The sequence below is a fragment of the Ascaphus truei genome, chromosome 13, assembly GCF_040206685.1.
Source record: "Ascaphus truei isolate aAscTru1 chromosome 13, aAscTru1.hap1, whole genome shotgun sequence".
NCBI lineage: Eukaryota > Metazoa > Chordata > Amphibia > Anura > Ascaphidae > Ascaphus > Ascaphus truei.
The window spans coordinates 5,850,466-5,865,910 of record NC_134495.1 but is presented as its reverse complement, the minus strand read 5'-3'; the positions used below and the strand labels follow the sequence as shown (position 1 = coordinate 5,865,910).

At 49.2% G+C, this 15,445-nt stretch overlaps 1 protein-coding gene across 2 annotated transcripts; it reads left to right on the top strand.

The window, feature by feature from the left end:
- The first annotated feature begins 6,814 nt into the window (after positions 1-6,814).
- Positions 6,815-13,791, top strand: PHETA1 (PH domain containing endocytic trafficking adaptor 1). 2 transcript variants are annotated; one of them, XM_075568161.1, is made up of 3 exons: positions 6,815-7,102; positions 8,007-8,112; positions 11,215-13,791. In XM_075568161.1, exon 3 carries the CDS (start codon positions 11,236-11,238, stop codon positions 12,061-12,063), a length of 828 nt encoding a protein of 275 aa, XP_075424276.1. In that variant the 5' UTR covers positions 6,815-7,102; positions 8,007-8,112; positions 11,215-11,235; the 3' UTR covers positions 12,064-13,791. The 2 variants fall into 2 exon arrangements, with proteins under 2 accessions (XP_075424276.1, XP_075424275.1); XM_075568160.1 differs by having other exon boundaries at positions 6,816-7,102; positions 7,907-8,112.
- The last annotated feature ends 1,654 nt before the right edge of the window (positions 13,792-15,445 follow it).

Genomic DNA, 15,445 nt, shown 5'->3' with positions numbered 1-15,445 from the left:
CAAACTCAGGCTGTATACAGTATATCAGCTCACCGCGTCTCCGCACTGTCCCAAACTCAGGCTGTATACAGTGTATCAGCTCACCGCGTCTCCGCACTGTCCCAAACTCAGGCTGTATACAGTATATCAGCTCACCGCGTCTCCGCACTGTCCCAAACTCAGGCTGTATACAGTATATCAGCGCAGAAGTGTGTTATAGTGGGACAGTACCCTTCACAATAAATAGCTAAATGGGTATTTTTCTAAGGCCGTTATCCACTAGGACAGGGCCGGCTAACTGCTGTCCTTAAGGTCCACCAACAGGTCAGGTTTTCAGGATATCCCTGCTTCAGCACAGATGGTGCAGTCATTGACTGAGCCACTGATTGAGCCACCTGTGCTGAAGCAGGGATAGCCTTAAAACCTGACCTGTTGGTGGCCCATGAGGACTGGGCTTGGCCGCTCCTGCACTACGGTATAAGGGGAAATGCTATATAGTCCAAAGTGGCCGTTCAGGGCACAAACTTTAATGGTGATTTTTGGCTGAAAACGGCCGCCTCGGACCCTATACAATTTACTCCTCGTCCTATTATAAGTCTAAAATAAATTGATTTACCGTACTCGATCGCAGCGTTAAAACAATGGTCCAAAACATCACCTGTGACTGCCAAAATGAGCCAACTATCAGCCAATAATAAGTTATTACATTGTATATCCGCGGTCTTCAGCCTGAGGCCTCAGCAGTCCCCGCTGACCTTGCCAGTGGTCCAAGGAGCCCCCTTGAAATACATTTGAAGGACCTCTCTTTTGGAGGCGAAGACCATTTCTGTTACAGTCAGGGGGTGGGGGCTGTAGGTTTATTTGCTTGTAGGACTTTATATGTATAGCCTTTTATTTCTATAGGGCCAGCAGTGTTCTGAGCGCTTTACAAATAGAATACAGGGAATATTATTACAATCAGTGCAACAAACAGAACACGCTGGGAAAAGTCGCCGCTGCTCCCAAGAACTGACAATCTAGGTGGCCCGCTGGGAGACTCGCAGAGACAATAGGGGAAGGAGTAAGACTTCTTATTGATGGACCAAGCCAAGTATATATGTTGGTCCACAACACAGTTATTGACATTGAACGGTTAAGTTAACTTAAGGGTTAATTTAGCAGATAGGGGGTTAAGGATAAGGGTTTTAGGGAAGGAAAAACCCTCTCTGTTTTATGTGTTTCAGGCGCCATCTAGTGCACAGTAACATGAGTTACAACGCCTGCCACGGATTGCAACCGGTGTGCTTAAGCCAACCCAATCCCGCCGGGTTCTGTATGCGGAGCGCTGATCTCTATACGTGATGCGAAGGACCCGGGCATATATACCAGGCTGAAAACACAGCCCCACATACACAGAACCCCGGGTCTCACACAGACCCCCATACACAGAACCCCGGGTCTCACACAGACCCCCATACACAGAACCCCGGGTCTCACACAACGCACTTACACGGAACCCCGGGTCTCACGCAGACCCCCATACACAGAACCCCGGGTCTCACACAGACCCCCATACACAGAACCCCGGCTCTCACACAGACCCCCATACACAGAACCCCGGGTCTCACACAGACCCCCATACACAGAACCCCGGGTCTCACACAGCCCCACATACACAGAACCCCGGCTCTCACACAGCCCCACATACACGGAGCCCCGGCTCTCACACAGCCCCACATACACAGAACCCCGGCTCTCACACAGCCCCACATACACAGAACCCCGGCTCTCACACAGCCCCACATACACAGAACCCCGGCTCTCACACAGCCCCACATACACAGAACCCCGGGTCTCACACAGCCCCACATACACAGAACCCCAGCTCTCACACAGCCCCACATACACAGAACCCCGGCTCTCACGCAGCCCCACATACACAGAACCCCGGCACTCACACAGCCTCACATACACAGAACCCCGGCTCTCACACAGCCCCACATACACAGAACCCCGGCTCTCACACAGCCCCACATACACAGAACCCCGGCACTCACACAGACCCACATACACAGAACCCCGGCTCTCACACCGCCCCACATACACAGAACCCCGGCTCTCACGCAGCCCCACATACACAGAACCCCGGCACTCACACCGCCCCACATACACAGAACCCCGGCACTCATGCAGCCCCACATACACAGAACCCCGGCTCTCACGCAGCCCCACATACACAGAACCCCGGCACTCACACCGCCCCACATACACAGAACCCCGGCTCTCACACAGCCCCACATACACAGAACCCCGGCTCTCACACAGCCCCACATACACAGAACCCCGGCACTCACGCAGCCCCACATACACAGAACCCCGGCTCTCACACAGCCCCACATACACAGAACCCCGGCACTCACGCAGCCCCACATACACAGAACCCCGGCTCTCACACAGCCCCACATACACAGAACCCCAGCTCTCACACAGCCCCACATACACAGAACCCCGGCTCTCACACAGCCCCACATACACAGAACCCCGGCTCTCACACAGCCCCACATACACAAAACCCCGTATCTCACACAGCCCCACATACACAGAACCCCGGCTCTCACACAGCCCCACATACACAGAACCCTGGCACTCACACCGCCCCACATACACGGAGCCCCGGCTCTCACACAGCCCCACATACACAGAACCCCGGCTCTCACACAGCCCCACATACACAGAACCCCGACTCTCACACCGCCCCACATACACAGAACCCCGGCTCTCACACAGCCCCACATACACAGAACCCCGGCTCTCACGCAGCCCCACATACACAGAACCCCGGCTCTCACGCAGCCCCACATACACAGAACCCCGGCTCTCACGCAGCCCCACATACACAGAACCCCGGCTCTCACACAGCCCCACATACACAGAACCCCGGCTCTCACACAGCCCCACATACACAGAACCCCGGCTCTCACACAGCCCCACATACACAGAACCCCGGCTCTCACACAGCCCCACATACACAGAACCCCGGCACTCACGCAGCCCCACATACACAGAACCCCGGCACTCACACCGCCCCACATACACAGAACCCCGGCTCTCACACAGCCCCACATACACAGAACCCCGGCTCTCACACAGCCCCACATACACAGAACCCCGGCACTCACACCGCCCCACATACACAGAACCCCGGCTCTCACGCAGCCCCACATACACAGAACCCCGGCTCTCACGCAGCCCCACATACACAGAACCCCGGCTCTCACACAGCCCCACATACACAGAACCCCGGCTCTCACACAGCCTCACATACACAGAACCCCGGCTCTCACGCAGCGCACATACACACAGCTTGTAATCCTGCTGTTACCAGAATACTACAACATAATACAAGAGCAGAACTACAATTCCCAGCATCCCATGCTGTTAAAGGGGCAGTGACATTTATTTTATTTATAAAATGTGTTACCAGGAAGTAATACATTGGGAGTTACCGCTCGTTCATGTCTTTCCACATAACATGCAAAACAAATAAATGTTTTTAAACAACTCGTCAATGTAATTGGCTTTTTATGTACATCAGATTACACCCTAGGGCAGAGGTTCTAAACTCCAATCCTTAGGACCCGCCAACGCCAAAAGGTCAGGTTTTCAGGATATCTCTGCTTCAGCACAGGTGACGCTCGAAGACTGAACCACTGATTGAGCCACCTGTGCTGAAGCAGGGATATCCTGAAAACCTGACCTCATAGGAGGGGGGGGGGGGGGGTCTTTAGGACTGGAGTTGAGCTCCCTGGGTTAGCGTACAAACCATAAATATTTTTGAAGTGCGCAAACATTTTTCTTTATTACCCCTCCTGTAACGGTGATTCTGATCCGATATTTGTGTCGGGCTTGTGAAGGCACCAGAATTACTTTACCAAAAATCAACAAAGAACCGTAGAGATGAATCATTTGTTGCTACAAGAAAAGAATCCTTAAAAATGACTCGTGGGACAGATTGGGTAACAATAATGTAACCCACAAACTGTTAGAGCCATGAGGTCACTTTGGTCCCTTGGTGTGACTATGAGAGCCATGACACTGAGTGTGAAGCCGGGAACCTGGTTCAATTCCCGGTGTCGTCTCCGTGTGACCTTGGGCAAGTCGCTTTATCTCCCTGTGCCTCAGGCACCAAAAACATAGATTGTAAGCTCCACGGGGCAGGGACTTGTTCCTGCAAAAATTCTATATACAAAAGCCTATATTACAGGTTCTTACCCTGTGGCCCATGCCCCCCAACCCCCTGGGGGGTTGGTGGAGCAGGTCCAGGGCTTCCATAAACTGCCCCCCCCCCTTCCCCCGCAACAATACATTTTTAGAACTGCCTAAAACGGAACCGGAAAATTACAAACAACAATAAAACTCTGACGATATTTCAGTTCTGCAAACCACTGTTAGTGACCACAAACCCCTCACATTTCTGTCACTCGCTGCATCCTATATTTTTTTTCTGCTCATTTTTAACGCATTTTGATGAAAATATATTATTTTAGAGTGTGGGGGTCCACAGGTAAATACTTCAGGATCTAGCGATCCGCAGGTTCAAAAAGGTTCGGAGCCACGGCTGTATCAGCTGAACGCGTATAATATTAGTATTTTGCCCTCTGAGTGTGTCCTATTGTTTAAAAATCATGATTTTCTTAATCTGTAGCTTTTGAGGTTACCTTGGTAAACTTTGCACTGCGCTGGGGAAAGCTCCATTTTAACCTCCCGGGCATTTAATACCTCAAACACTTATCTCCTGAACGGAGCAGCGGATTTAAAAAATAAAAGCAGGGTTGGAAATGGCAAGAAGGGACCGTGAAATAAATAAAACAAATAAAATGCAAAAAAATAATAAAATGGCTATCAGCTCAGACTGCTACTTGGAGTACGGGGATCAAACCGAGATTCTTCCAGAGACTATTAAAGTTCTATAGACCAAGTATCCACAACCATTGACCTATAGCCAGGGGTGGCCAACTCAAACGCCACCAGTCGAAGATTTCACCCTCTGTGCTGAAGCAAGGATATCCTTAAAACCTGACCTGTTGAGTTGTCCACCCCTGACCTATAGTATGACAATTGCATACAGCTATTCTTGTGTGGTAATTGTGTCTCTCATTGTATCACTGTTTATTGTACGCAGTTAGTGTTGTTGTGTGGTAATTGTGTCTGTCATTGTATCACTGTTTATTGTTCGCAGTTACTGTTGTTGTGTGGTAATTGTGTCTCTCATTGTATCACTGTTTATTGTACGCAGTTAGTGTTGTTGTGTGGTAATTGTGTCTCTCATTGTCACTGTTTATTGTACGCAGTTAGTATTGTTGTGTGGTAATTGTGTCTCTCATTGTATCACTGTTTATTGTACGCACTTAGTGTTGTTGTGTGGTAATTGTCTCTCATTGTATCACTGTTTATTGTACGCAGTTACTGTTGTTGTGTGGTAATTGTCTCTCATTGTATCACTGTTTATTGTACGCAGTTAGTGTTGGTGTGTGGTAATTGCGTATTTAAGCCTAGAGTTATGACCGGTATAGGCCTGTGATTGGGTTAACCCCTTCATTGCCACCAGCTCGCTGCATGGGTTAGGAGATCACGTGCTGCTCCCTTCTTGTTCCTGTAACATTTTTATTCACTTCCAAAGCCCTATAAATGACGGTTAGGTTTTATTCACAATGAACATGGCTTGTTGTGAATTTCACTCCAAAATAAATAAACGCTAATAATATTAATCTTATCAGAATTTCAAGCACCGCTAAACCATTTAAAAATGTCCCACTCCATGTATGGAAAATAAATATCGCGGTTGTGTTTGAATAAACTAAGTGTTCCCGGCTATATATGTTTTTAAAACCTTAAACGACAATATTTTCTGAATAGTAAATAAATACAAAACATATATGTCAAAAAAATCCGTGGTAACCCCTTGTAAGAACGCAGGATTCACGGGAACGCGGGATTCACGGGAACGCGGGATTCACGGGAACGCGGGCTTCACGGGAACGCGGGCTTCACGGGAACGCGGGCTTCACGGGAACGCGGTCTTCACGGGAACGCGGGCTTCACGGGAACGCAAGCTTCACGGGAACGCGGGCTTCACGGGAACGCGGTCTTCACGGGAACGCGGTCTTCACGGGAACGCGGGCTTCACGGGAACGCGGTCTTCACGGGAACGCGGTCTTCACGGGAACGCGGGCTTCACGGGAACGCAAGCTTCACGGGAACGCGGGCTTCACGGGAACGCGGGCTTCACGGGAACGCAAGCTTCACGGGAACGCGGGCTTCACGGGAACGCGGGCTTCACGGGAACGCAAGCTTCACGGGAACGCGGGCTTCACGGGAACGCGGTCTTCACGGGAACGCGGGCTTCACGGGAACGCAAGCTTCACGGGAACGCAGGATACAGATTCCTGTTTAAGAAAATGACTGGTTTGGCTGCGTAAGGCAGGGGTACTCCAGTGCTGCAGCCCCCGCCCCCCAACAGGTCAGGTTTTCAGGATATCCCAGCTTCAGCACAAGTGGCTCCAGCAGAGGCTGAAGCAGGCATATCCAGAAAACCTTACCTATTGGGGGGGACGTGGGCTTGAAGCAGGGACTGATTGAGCCACCTGTGCGGAAGCAGGGGCTGATTGAGCCACCTGTGCTGAAGCAGGGATAGCCTGAAAACCTGACCTGTTGGGGGGGGGGAGGTCTCAAGGACTAGCCGCTGCATGGCGTGATCATGGGATTGAATGAAGCATGTTTGGGGACAGGTGGAAGACATGCAGACACACCCATGCCTTTCCTGCCAGAGCTGGCGAAGGGTTAACCTCAGGGAGCAGCTGTGAGTGGGAGGGTCCTGCGAGGATAATCCACTTCCTGCCCAGGGTGCTGGAGGCTGGGGAGCAGAGCATGGTGTGGGGATGCAGACAATGAGAGAGAGGACCCTGGGGTCATCATTTTAGGGGAGGGGGTCCTCTTCAAGAGCCAAACATTCTCCATTGTGGACAAGCAGCGACCTCCAATCACCCTGAGATCCCACCCAATACACGCCCAGCTTAACCAGGGGCTATTCCAGAGACAAGGGACCTTTCTGTAACCGACCATGTGAAATTAGTCATTAACTGGGGTAAATTTTATTTTTATATATATATATATATATTTTATGCCGTTATCACCTTTTTGACCCACTCTATTAGTTCAAAAAATATCACATATCACATTTGCCGGCTGGCTATTTAGATCACTATATTAATTCTTCTATAAAAGAGGATTCGACTAAAGACAAAAAGCCGTAGTGTTTAAAAAAAAAAAAAGTAGTGGTACTGTGCGTGACTTGAAAAACAAAGTTAACAAAACCATCAACATTTTGGTAAAAATGCTTTAAGCCGCAAATTTAGAAAGTTGGTTTTGTTCTGAAAACAGCAAAGGGAGATAACGTGGGATGGGAGGGAGCAGAGTACCACTGCTTTTTAATATGGACGGGAACGCAGTACCACTGCTTTTTAATATGGACGGGAACGCAGTACCACTGCTTTTTAATATGGACGGGAACGCAGTACCACTGCTTTTTAATATGGACGGGAACGCAGCACCACTGCTTTTTAATATGGACGGGAACGCAGTACCACTGCTTTTTAATATGGACGGGAACGCAGTACCACTGCTTTTTAATATGGACGGGAACGCAGTACCACTGCTTTTTGTTACACAGTCACTGTTCCACTTAGGAAGCCGTCTCCCTGTCTGATTTCTAAGCATACACATTGTACAATGTTTGACTAAATCGTGCTCCAGATCACTGTATTCAGTGTATAATTATTTCGGGTGTTGTTCTCACGTCCAGCGCTGGCACAAAGCTTTTATTTATTTTTAAAGCAACTTTGACCTGGGAGAGAGTTTTTGTAAACACTTGTGGGACTTCTTCTTATAGGTAAGAAAGTCTCGTCTCCGCCGCGGCCCACGGGGGATTCGCACGGGATCAAGATTGTGAGACGTTAAGAAAAATCAGACGTATCGTATCTGTGTTCCAGGGTTAAATGGCGCGCCTGTGATCCTCGTGCTTATCGGAGCGGGCTGGGTCGTGGAACAGGCAGGATTGCTGGAAATGAAGGCGCGTTAAGCTCCGCACAATTACAGGCGAGTGTGTGAGTGTGTGTGTGTGTGTGTGTGTGTGTGAGGTGGTACAGAACCCAGTCTGAACACGCATTCGGATAACCTCTTGTTGCAGGATGGCTGGGATATGCTATTAGTTGCGTAATATAGGCATCAACAAGGTTAGGTTACCTCCTACTAACTGGGCGTACAAGGCCAGGTGTGCGGACACTCCAGTGTAATTGTTTCCTTGAGAGTCAGTAGGAACTCGCAGGGCGAGGCGCAGAGCGGCAGGGCGAGGCGCAGAGCGGCAGGGCGAGACGCTGTGAAACAGTAGTAGCTATATGCTTCTTTGGAATGGTTATTGTTCCTTAGACTGCAGGAACCGAGGGGCTTAATCAAACACCGTTATAAAGCAGATCTGACCAGGAAGTTCGCAGGAATTTTTCTTTTTAAACCGCAAATAAGTTAACCTTTTAATTTTAATCACCATTAATTGTGTGTGTGTGTGTGTGTGTACGTACAACACACACTTTATCGGATCAGCAAAATAGCGCACAAAATGAGCAGCCGGAGAAAATGACATAAGTCTAAATTTAGAACCGGACTGTCCTGTATTTGGACACAGTCCAGTAAAAAATGAGAGGTAATACTGGACATGTATGTGTATACCGGTATTACCTCTCTGTGCGTGTATGTGTATACCGGTATTACCTCTCTGGGTGTATATGTGTATACCGGTATTACCTATCTGGGTGTGTATGTGTATACCGGTATTACCTATCTGGGTGTGTATGTGTATACCGATATGACCTCTCTGTGCGTGTATGTGTATACCGGTATTACCTCTCTGGGCGTGTACGTGTATACCGGTATGACCTCTCTGGGCGTGTACGTGTATACCGGTATTACCTTTCTGGGCGTGTATGTGTATACCGGTATTACCTCTCTGGGCGTGTACGTGTATACCGGTATGACCTCTCTGGGCGTGTACGTGTATACCGGTATTACCTCTCTGGGCGTGTATGTGTATACCGGTATTACCTCTCTGGGCGTGTATGTGTATACCGGTATTACCTCTCTGGGCGTGTATGTGTATACCGGTATTACCTCTCTGGGCGTGTATGTGTATACCGGTATTACCTCTCTGGGCGTGTATGTGTATACCGGTATTACCTCTCTGGGCGTGCATGTGTATACCGGTATTACCTCTCTGGGCGTGTACGTGTATGCCGGTATTACCTCTCTGGGCGTGTACGTGTATGCCGGTATTACCTCTCTGGGCGTGTACGTGTATGCCGGTATTACCTCTCTGGGCGTGTACGTGTATGCCGGTATTACCTCTCTGGGCGTGTACGTGTATGCCGGTATTACCTCTCTGGGCGTGTACGTGTATGCCGGTATTACCTCTCTGGGCGTGTACGTGTATGCCGGTATTACCTCTCTGGGCGTGTACGTGTATGCCGGTATTACCTCTCTGGGCGTGTACGTGTATGCCGGTATTACCTCTCTGGGCGTGTACGTGTATGCCGGTATTACCTCTCTGGGCGTGTACGTGTATGCCGGTATTACCTCTCTGGGCGTGTACGTGTATGCCGGTATTACCTCTCTGGGCGTGTACGTGTATGCCGGTATTACCTCTCTGGGCGTGTACGTGTATGCCGGTATTACCTCTCTGGGCGTGTACGTGTATGCCGGTATTACCTCTCTGGGCGTGTACGTGTATGCCGGTATTACCTCTCTGGGCGTGTACGTGTATGCCGGTATTACCTCTCTGGGCGTGTACGTGTATGCCGGTATTACCTCTCTGGGCGTGTACGTGTATGCCGGTATTACCTCTCTGGGCGTGTACGTGTATGCCGGTATTACCTCTCTGGGCGTGTACGTGTATGCCGGTATTACCTCTCTGGGCGTGTACGTGTATGCCGGTATTACCTCTCTGGGCGTGTACGTGTATGCCGGTATTACCTCTCTGGGCGTGTACGTGTATGCCGGTATTACCTCTCTGGGCGTGTACGTGTATGCCGGTATAACCTCTCTGGGCGTGTACGTGTATGCCGGTATTACCTCTCTGGGCGTGTACGTGTATGCCGGTATTACCTCTCTGGGCGTGTACGTGTATGCCGGTATTACCTCTCTGGGCGTGTACGTGTATGCCGGTATTACCTCTCTGGGCGTGTACGTGTATGCCGGTATTACCTCTCTGGGCGTGTACGTGTATGCCGGTATTACCTCTCTGGGCGTGTACGTGTATGCCGGTATTACCTCTCTGGGCGTGTACGTGTATGCCGGTATTACCTCTCTGGGCGTGTACGTGTATACCGGTATTACCTCTCTGGGCGTGTACGTGTATACCGGTATTACCTCTCTGGGCGTGTACGTGTATACCGGTATTACCTCTCTGGGCGTGTACGTGTATACCGGTATTACCTCTCTGGGCGTGTACGTGTATACCGGTATTACCTCTCTGGGCGTGTACGTGTATACCGGTATTACCTCTCTGGACATAGTGATCTGACCTGCTTGTGGGGCCGCAGGATTTCCCTGAGCAGGGCTGTTACTAGGGGGCTGGGTAATGCAGCCAATCAGGAGGTGGTGTCAGGAGCCTGTGGCCAAGTAGAGGAGGAAACAGCATGGAGAAATGTGTGTCTAGAGCAGGGGTGCGCAACGTTTTGGTGCTGTGCCCCCCTGCCACCGCTCCACCCGTGTTCGCGCCCCCCTTTGCCTTCCTAGAGTGTCAAATGATGCCGCAGGTCATGTGACATCACATCACCCCACTGCGTCATTTCACGCTGCGTCGCCAAAGCAGCACATCTTATGAGCCAAGATAGGATAGAGTACAGAGGCCTCGTGCTGTCCCCGGCATATCATTTAAATGCCTTGGGGAAGAGCACGGGGCCTCCGTATACGCCGGGCCTCCGTATGCGCCGCGCCCCCTGGTCTAGAGCTTGTCGCACCTTTTCACCGTTGTGTCCAGTGTTTTTGGAGAAGCCGCCTGGCACCCCTGCACAGGTTAGAATTTGGGTGACTCCCCTTCAAGTATAATCAATAACCGAGGGAAAGTAACCGGTACACATAACTGGTCACTAGCCCAAATGACTTGCAGACAATCAGGGCAAACTGACCTCTAATTCTGCTCGTTTTTAGGGACGGCCGGCGCATTAAGACATGAAGCTCAACGAGCGGAACTTGGTGTATTATGCCACGTGCAAATCCCCAGCGGACAAAAGCGGGTTCCTGTTTAAGAAAGGCGAACGCAACACAGCCTATCACAAGCGCTGGTTTGTCTTAAAGGGTAACATGCTTTTTTACTTTGACAACGAGGAAAGCAAAGAGCCCGTGGGGGTGATCATACTGGAAGGCTGCAGAGTGGAGCTGTGCGAGGCGACAGAAGAATTCGCCTTCGCCATCAAGTTTGCCTGCACCAAATCGCGGGCGTACGTTCTCGCCACAGACAGCCAGCGCGCCATGGAGTCCTGGGTAAAGGCGCTCTCCAGAGCAAACTTTGAATACATCAGACTTGTTGTGAATGAGCTGCAGAAGCAGCTGGAAGAGGTGCAGGAAAAGAGCCCGGCTTATTATAAAGTCCAAGCAGCGTCGGATAACGGGAGTGAATCCAATTCCGGTTTCCATAATCCCGGCCACCTTCTATCCCCGAACCCTATGGATACGTCCGTGCCGTTAAGTAATGGCTGTGCTGTGTGGGACCACAAGCCAAGTCATTTAGCTGCAGGTTATATGCAAGATAATGGACTGAAGGCTCATGGGGTGATGGGGCATCCAGGTAATGATTTTGGGGTGAATGCCAGGCCGCCTCCTTTGCCCCCAAGGAGGCGCCCCCAGGCTGGCACTGCCCTTGCCGAGCCGTGCCCTTCTGCCGAGGACTGCCCGGTTTCCCACGGAGGTATTTGTTTTTCAACGCTGCATGAATGGTACGGAGAAGAAATGGTGGGACTTAGAACCAAATGGAGGGAGAGGATCCAAACCCAGCTGTGAAACAGGATCCTGCCTTTGGCGGCACCGACTCATGTTTACACGGGCCTGATGCATCACCGTCCACTTCTGCCTCAGGGTATTTATCCCAAGCAGAAATATTAACTCATTCATCATAAATTCCTTTTATTGAGCGCAGAACAATCGCTGATTTTTATCCGTGTGCACACGTGTTGCCCGCAGCTGGACTCGGTGTATTCTTATGCCTCTGCTTGGTACGCGGTGCTTGAGTTCACTTGTACGACTGTTTATGCTCCAAACTTGAGTGGTACCACGTGGAGACGATCCGATGGTGAGCGAGCGCTGCTGGTGCCGGTATGCCCTTGAGTTGGCAACACAAAAGTCATTTGTAATACGGAGCTGCTTTCAGCTTCAGAATGGGGCCGACAGTGCAGACTGGCTGCTCATTTTAATGAACAAAAAATTGCTGCAAAGAGATTGCACATTGTGAGGCCTTTTAGTGCACCAACAGAATTCCTTACGGATTAAATTATAGTGCACAGTGCCAAGTTCAAAAGGTATCACCCACTACAAAGACAAGAACAGCTACGAGAGATATATATTTTATTTTTGTAACTTTCATGTATGTAAAGAAAGCACAATGCAGAATGTTCTATTAACCCATTACAGTTTTAGCAGCTGAACAGGACACTGCAGAGGTGCAAAGGATTCTGGGTATTGGGAGGCCGGTAAGTATGTTGGGTATTCAGTTTATATTCTGAAGTCCATGATGTATTCCAGGGTACAGGGGCAATGTGAACACTTTTAGGGGGAGATTTACTAACCACGGAGTATTACGATGCCGTATCATCATATTTAATTCAAGTCGCTGGCCTTGTGTATATGGGATTGCGGGGGGCGCTAACCTGTGTCGGAGGTCGGTGACGTTAACCCTTTACTTAATCAGTGTTTTACATCCGACATCTTGTAAGCCCTGCATGTGAAATATTGGAGTTGTTTAGATGGTCATAATACTCAATAATAAAATATATATACTCTGTGACACCAACAGGAGCCTGTATAACCCATATATGGGACATCAACATACAAAATGCATGTCTCTTGTCCTGTTTCTGGTGATCCTTTATTAAGGACCTTTCCCATCTTGGGTAACAGGCATTTTTAGCCTCTGCACTAAATGTTTAGAATAATATTTAATGTTGGCTTAGAGCAGGGGTCCTCAGGATGCCCCAACAGGTCAGGTTTTAAGGCTACCCCTGCTTCAGCACAGGTGGCTCACTCGGTCCCTACTTCAGCACAGGTGGCTCAGTCGAATCCCAGTCTTGACTGAGCCTTTGATTGAGCCACCTGTGCTGAGCAGGGATATCCTGAAAACCTGACCTGTTGGGTGGTCTTGCGGACTGGAGTTGAGCCACTGCCCTAGACATGCTTCATACTTTAACATTTTAGATTCCTTTTATGGTACGGATATACTTTACAAACCCCTCCGGCTGCTTTTTATATTTTAAAACGTTTACATTCCACAAATCTCGCTGTCTGGCGCTAGTTTTGTAAATATATATATTCTTCCGCATTCCTTTTTTCTCAACGCTGTGTTCACTCTCTTTAGTGGTGGTAAAAAAATAACCTTTTTGTAGAAATACCTTAAACTAGTAAAATTTGGCTTTTTAAATAAAACTTTTTCTTTTTCTTTAAAGAGCAGAAGATGTTTAGATGATGATAAAATATCACATTTTCTGCGGCTCACAATAAAGATGGCGACTTCCATGATGTATCTCTTTCCTCCAAGTCGTGTTTTATATGGCTCTTGCCGCAGGATAACGGGGATAAGACCGTGAGATTCTGGCCGGTGCTTCAGCGATGGTTCTGCCGTCAACCGAATCCGTCCTCATAAATTATACACTGATATTCGGGAGGCGAAAGTGCGACACTGCGCTAATTGTTACATTGTCTCTAGTGTCCATTTGCGCTGCTACGCTTATAGCGCCGGTGACGTCAGGCTGCGGTCACTGGGAAAATCAAAATTGAGAGGACTTCCAACGATCGTGACCATGCCGTCTCGCCTCGCTTACTATAAGCACACGTGACGGCGGCAATACATTTGTCTTGACGCAGTGTCGCTGTTGCCGGCACTATAAGCGCAGCCTAAGGAAGCCGCTGTATTGGTGATGATAAATGCTGACCTTCCAGTGGCTCAGAAACCTAAGGGAGTTTAATTCCTGTAATGTGCGTATCTTGCCCCCTGATCATGTCCTGTTAAGTGTTAACCATTATTATCTTAATCCCTAGCTGCGCCGGTAACCTCGATAATGGATTGGACTCTGGAGAACACCATTTTAACCCCGGCCCATCTACCCCCAAGACACTTAGCGTTTTAAATATTAAGATCTCCTGAAAGAAGCATCATATTAAAATAAAGTCCTAATGCCACATTCGTCCCAGTGGATTGGATGGGGGCAAAAGTGCAAACTTCTAGCCAGTTTTTGGGGTCCTCTTCAAGGACCGTAAAGAACCAGTGAAAGTGACATATTAAGAGATTAAATCGGAGATGTTGGATTAATAAAAAAATTTCTATGGTGTAAGAATGTTGAATATTTTTATTCCAAGAGGACTTCGCCATTCTGACGCCGGCGTCGCCTCCCGTGCGGGACAGCCCGGCACTGGAAAGAACCACGAGAGGCAGAGCTGTCGCTGAACGCTCTGCTCTCCAAAGTCACGCCCCACAATGCCTTGCATATGGCTTTGCACTGTATTCTGGGGTGCGACTTTGGCAAGCAGAGTGGTGATCGACAGCTCTTCCTCAGATCCAGCTACTGCCACGAGAGGACCGCGTGTGCGCCGCCATCCGTCAAAGATGTCGGTCGCGGCTCTGCTGTCCAAAGTAACGCCCCACAATGCTTTGCAAAGCGCTATGCAAGGTATTGTGGGTCGCAATTTGAGAATGACGTCTGTGCCTCTCACGCCAGGTCCGCACACGCGAGACCATTTTGAATCGGTGACAGACATACTTTAGGCGTTGTTAATAAGTCTGTGTAGGTGTAAATGTGACCGGAATGTGAGTGATTCATTCTTTATATAAAACCTCTAATTACTTTATAATTAGTGTTTCTCTGAGAATTGGGAGGGGTTTAATTGCTTCTGGTTGGAGGTTTTCATTCTTGTAAATAAAATGAAAACGAGGCAAAGAAATCAATGATACAATGTTGCTGTGTGTGTGTGTGTGTGTGTGTGTGTGTGTGTGTGTGTGTGTGTGTGTGTGTGTGTGTGTGTGTCAGTCACACAGAGATACATTGTACCCTAAGCACTGATCTGACGCTTCATCCCACCCTGCCTCCATTTATATGCGCAGCCATTTGTGGATCTGCAAACCTTGTTTAAATTGTTCTTTAGCAACTTTAAAAGGTGTGTTGAATTTTATTTATAT

Excerpts from the sequence above, each read along its gene's own strand:
- PHETA1 (XM_075568161.1), top strand. The coding sequence starts at position 11,236 with ATGAAGCTCAACGAGCGGAACTTGGTGTATTATGCCACGTGCAAATCC.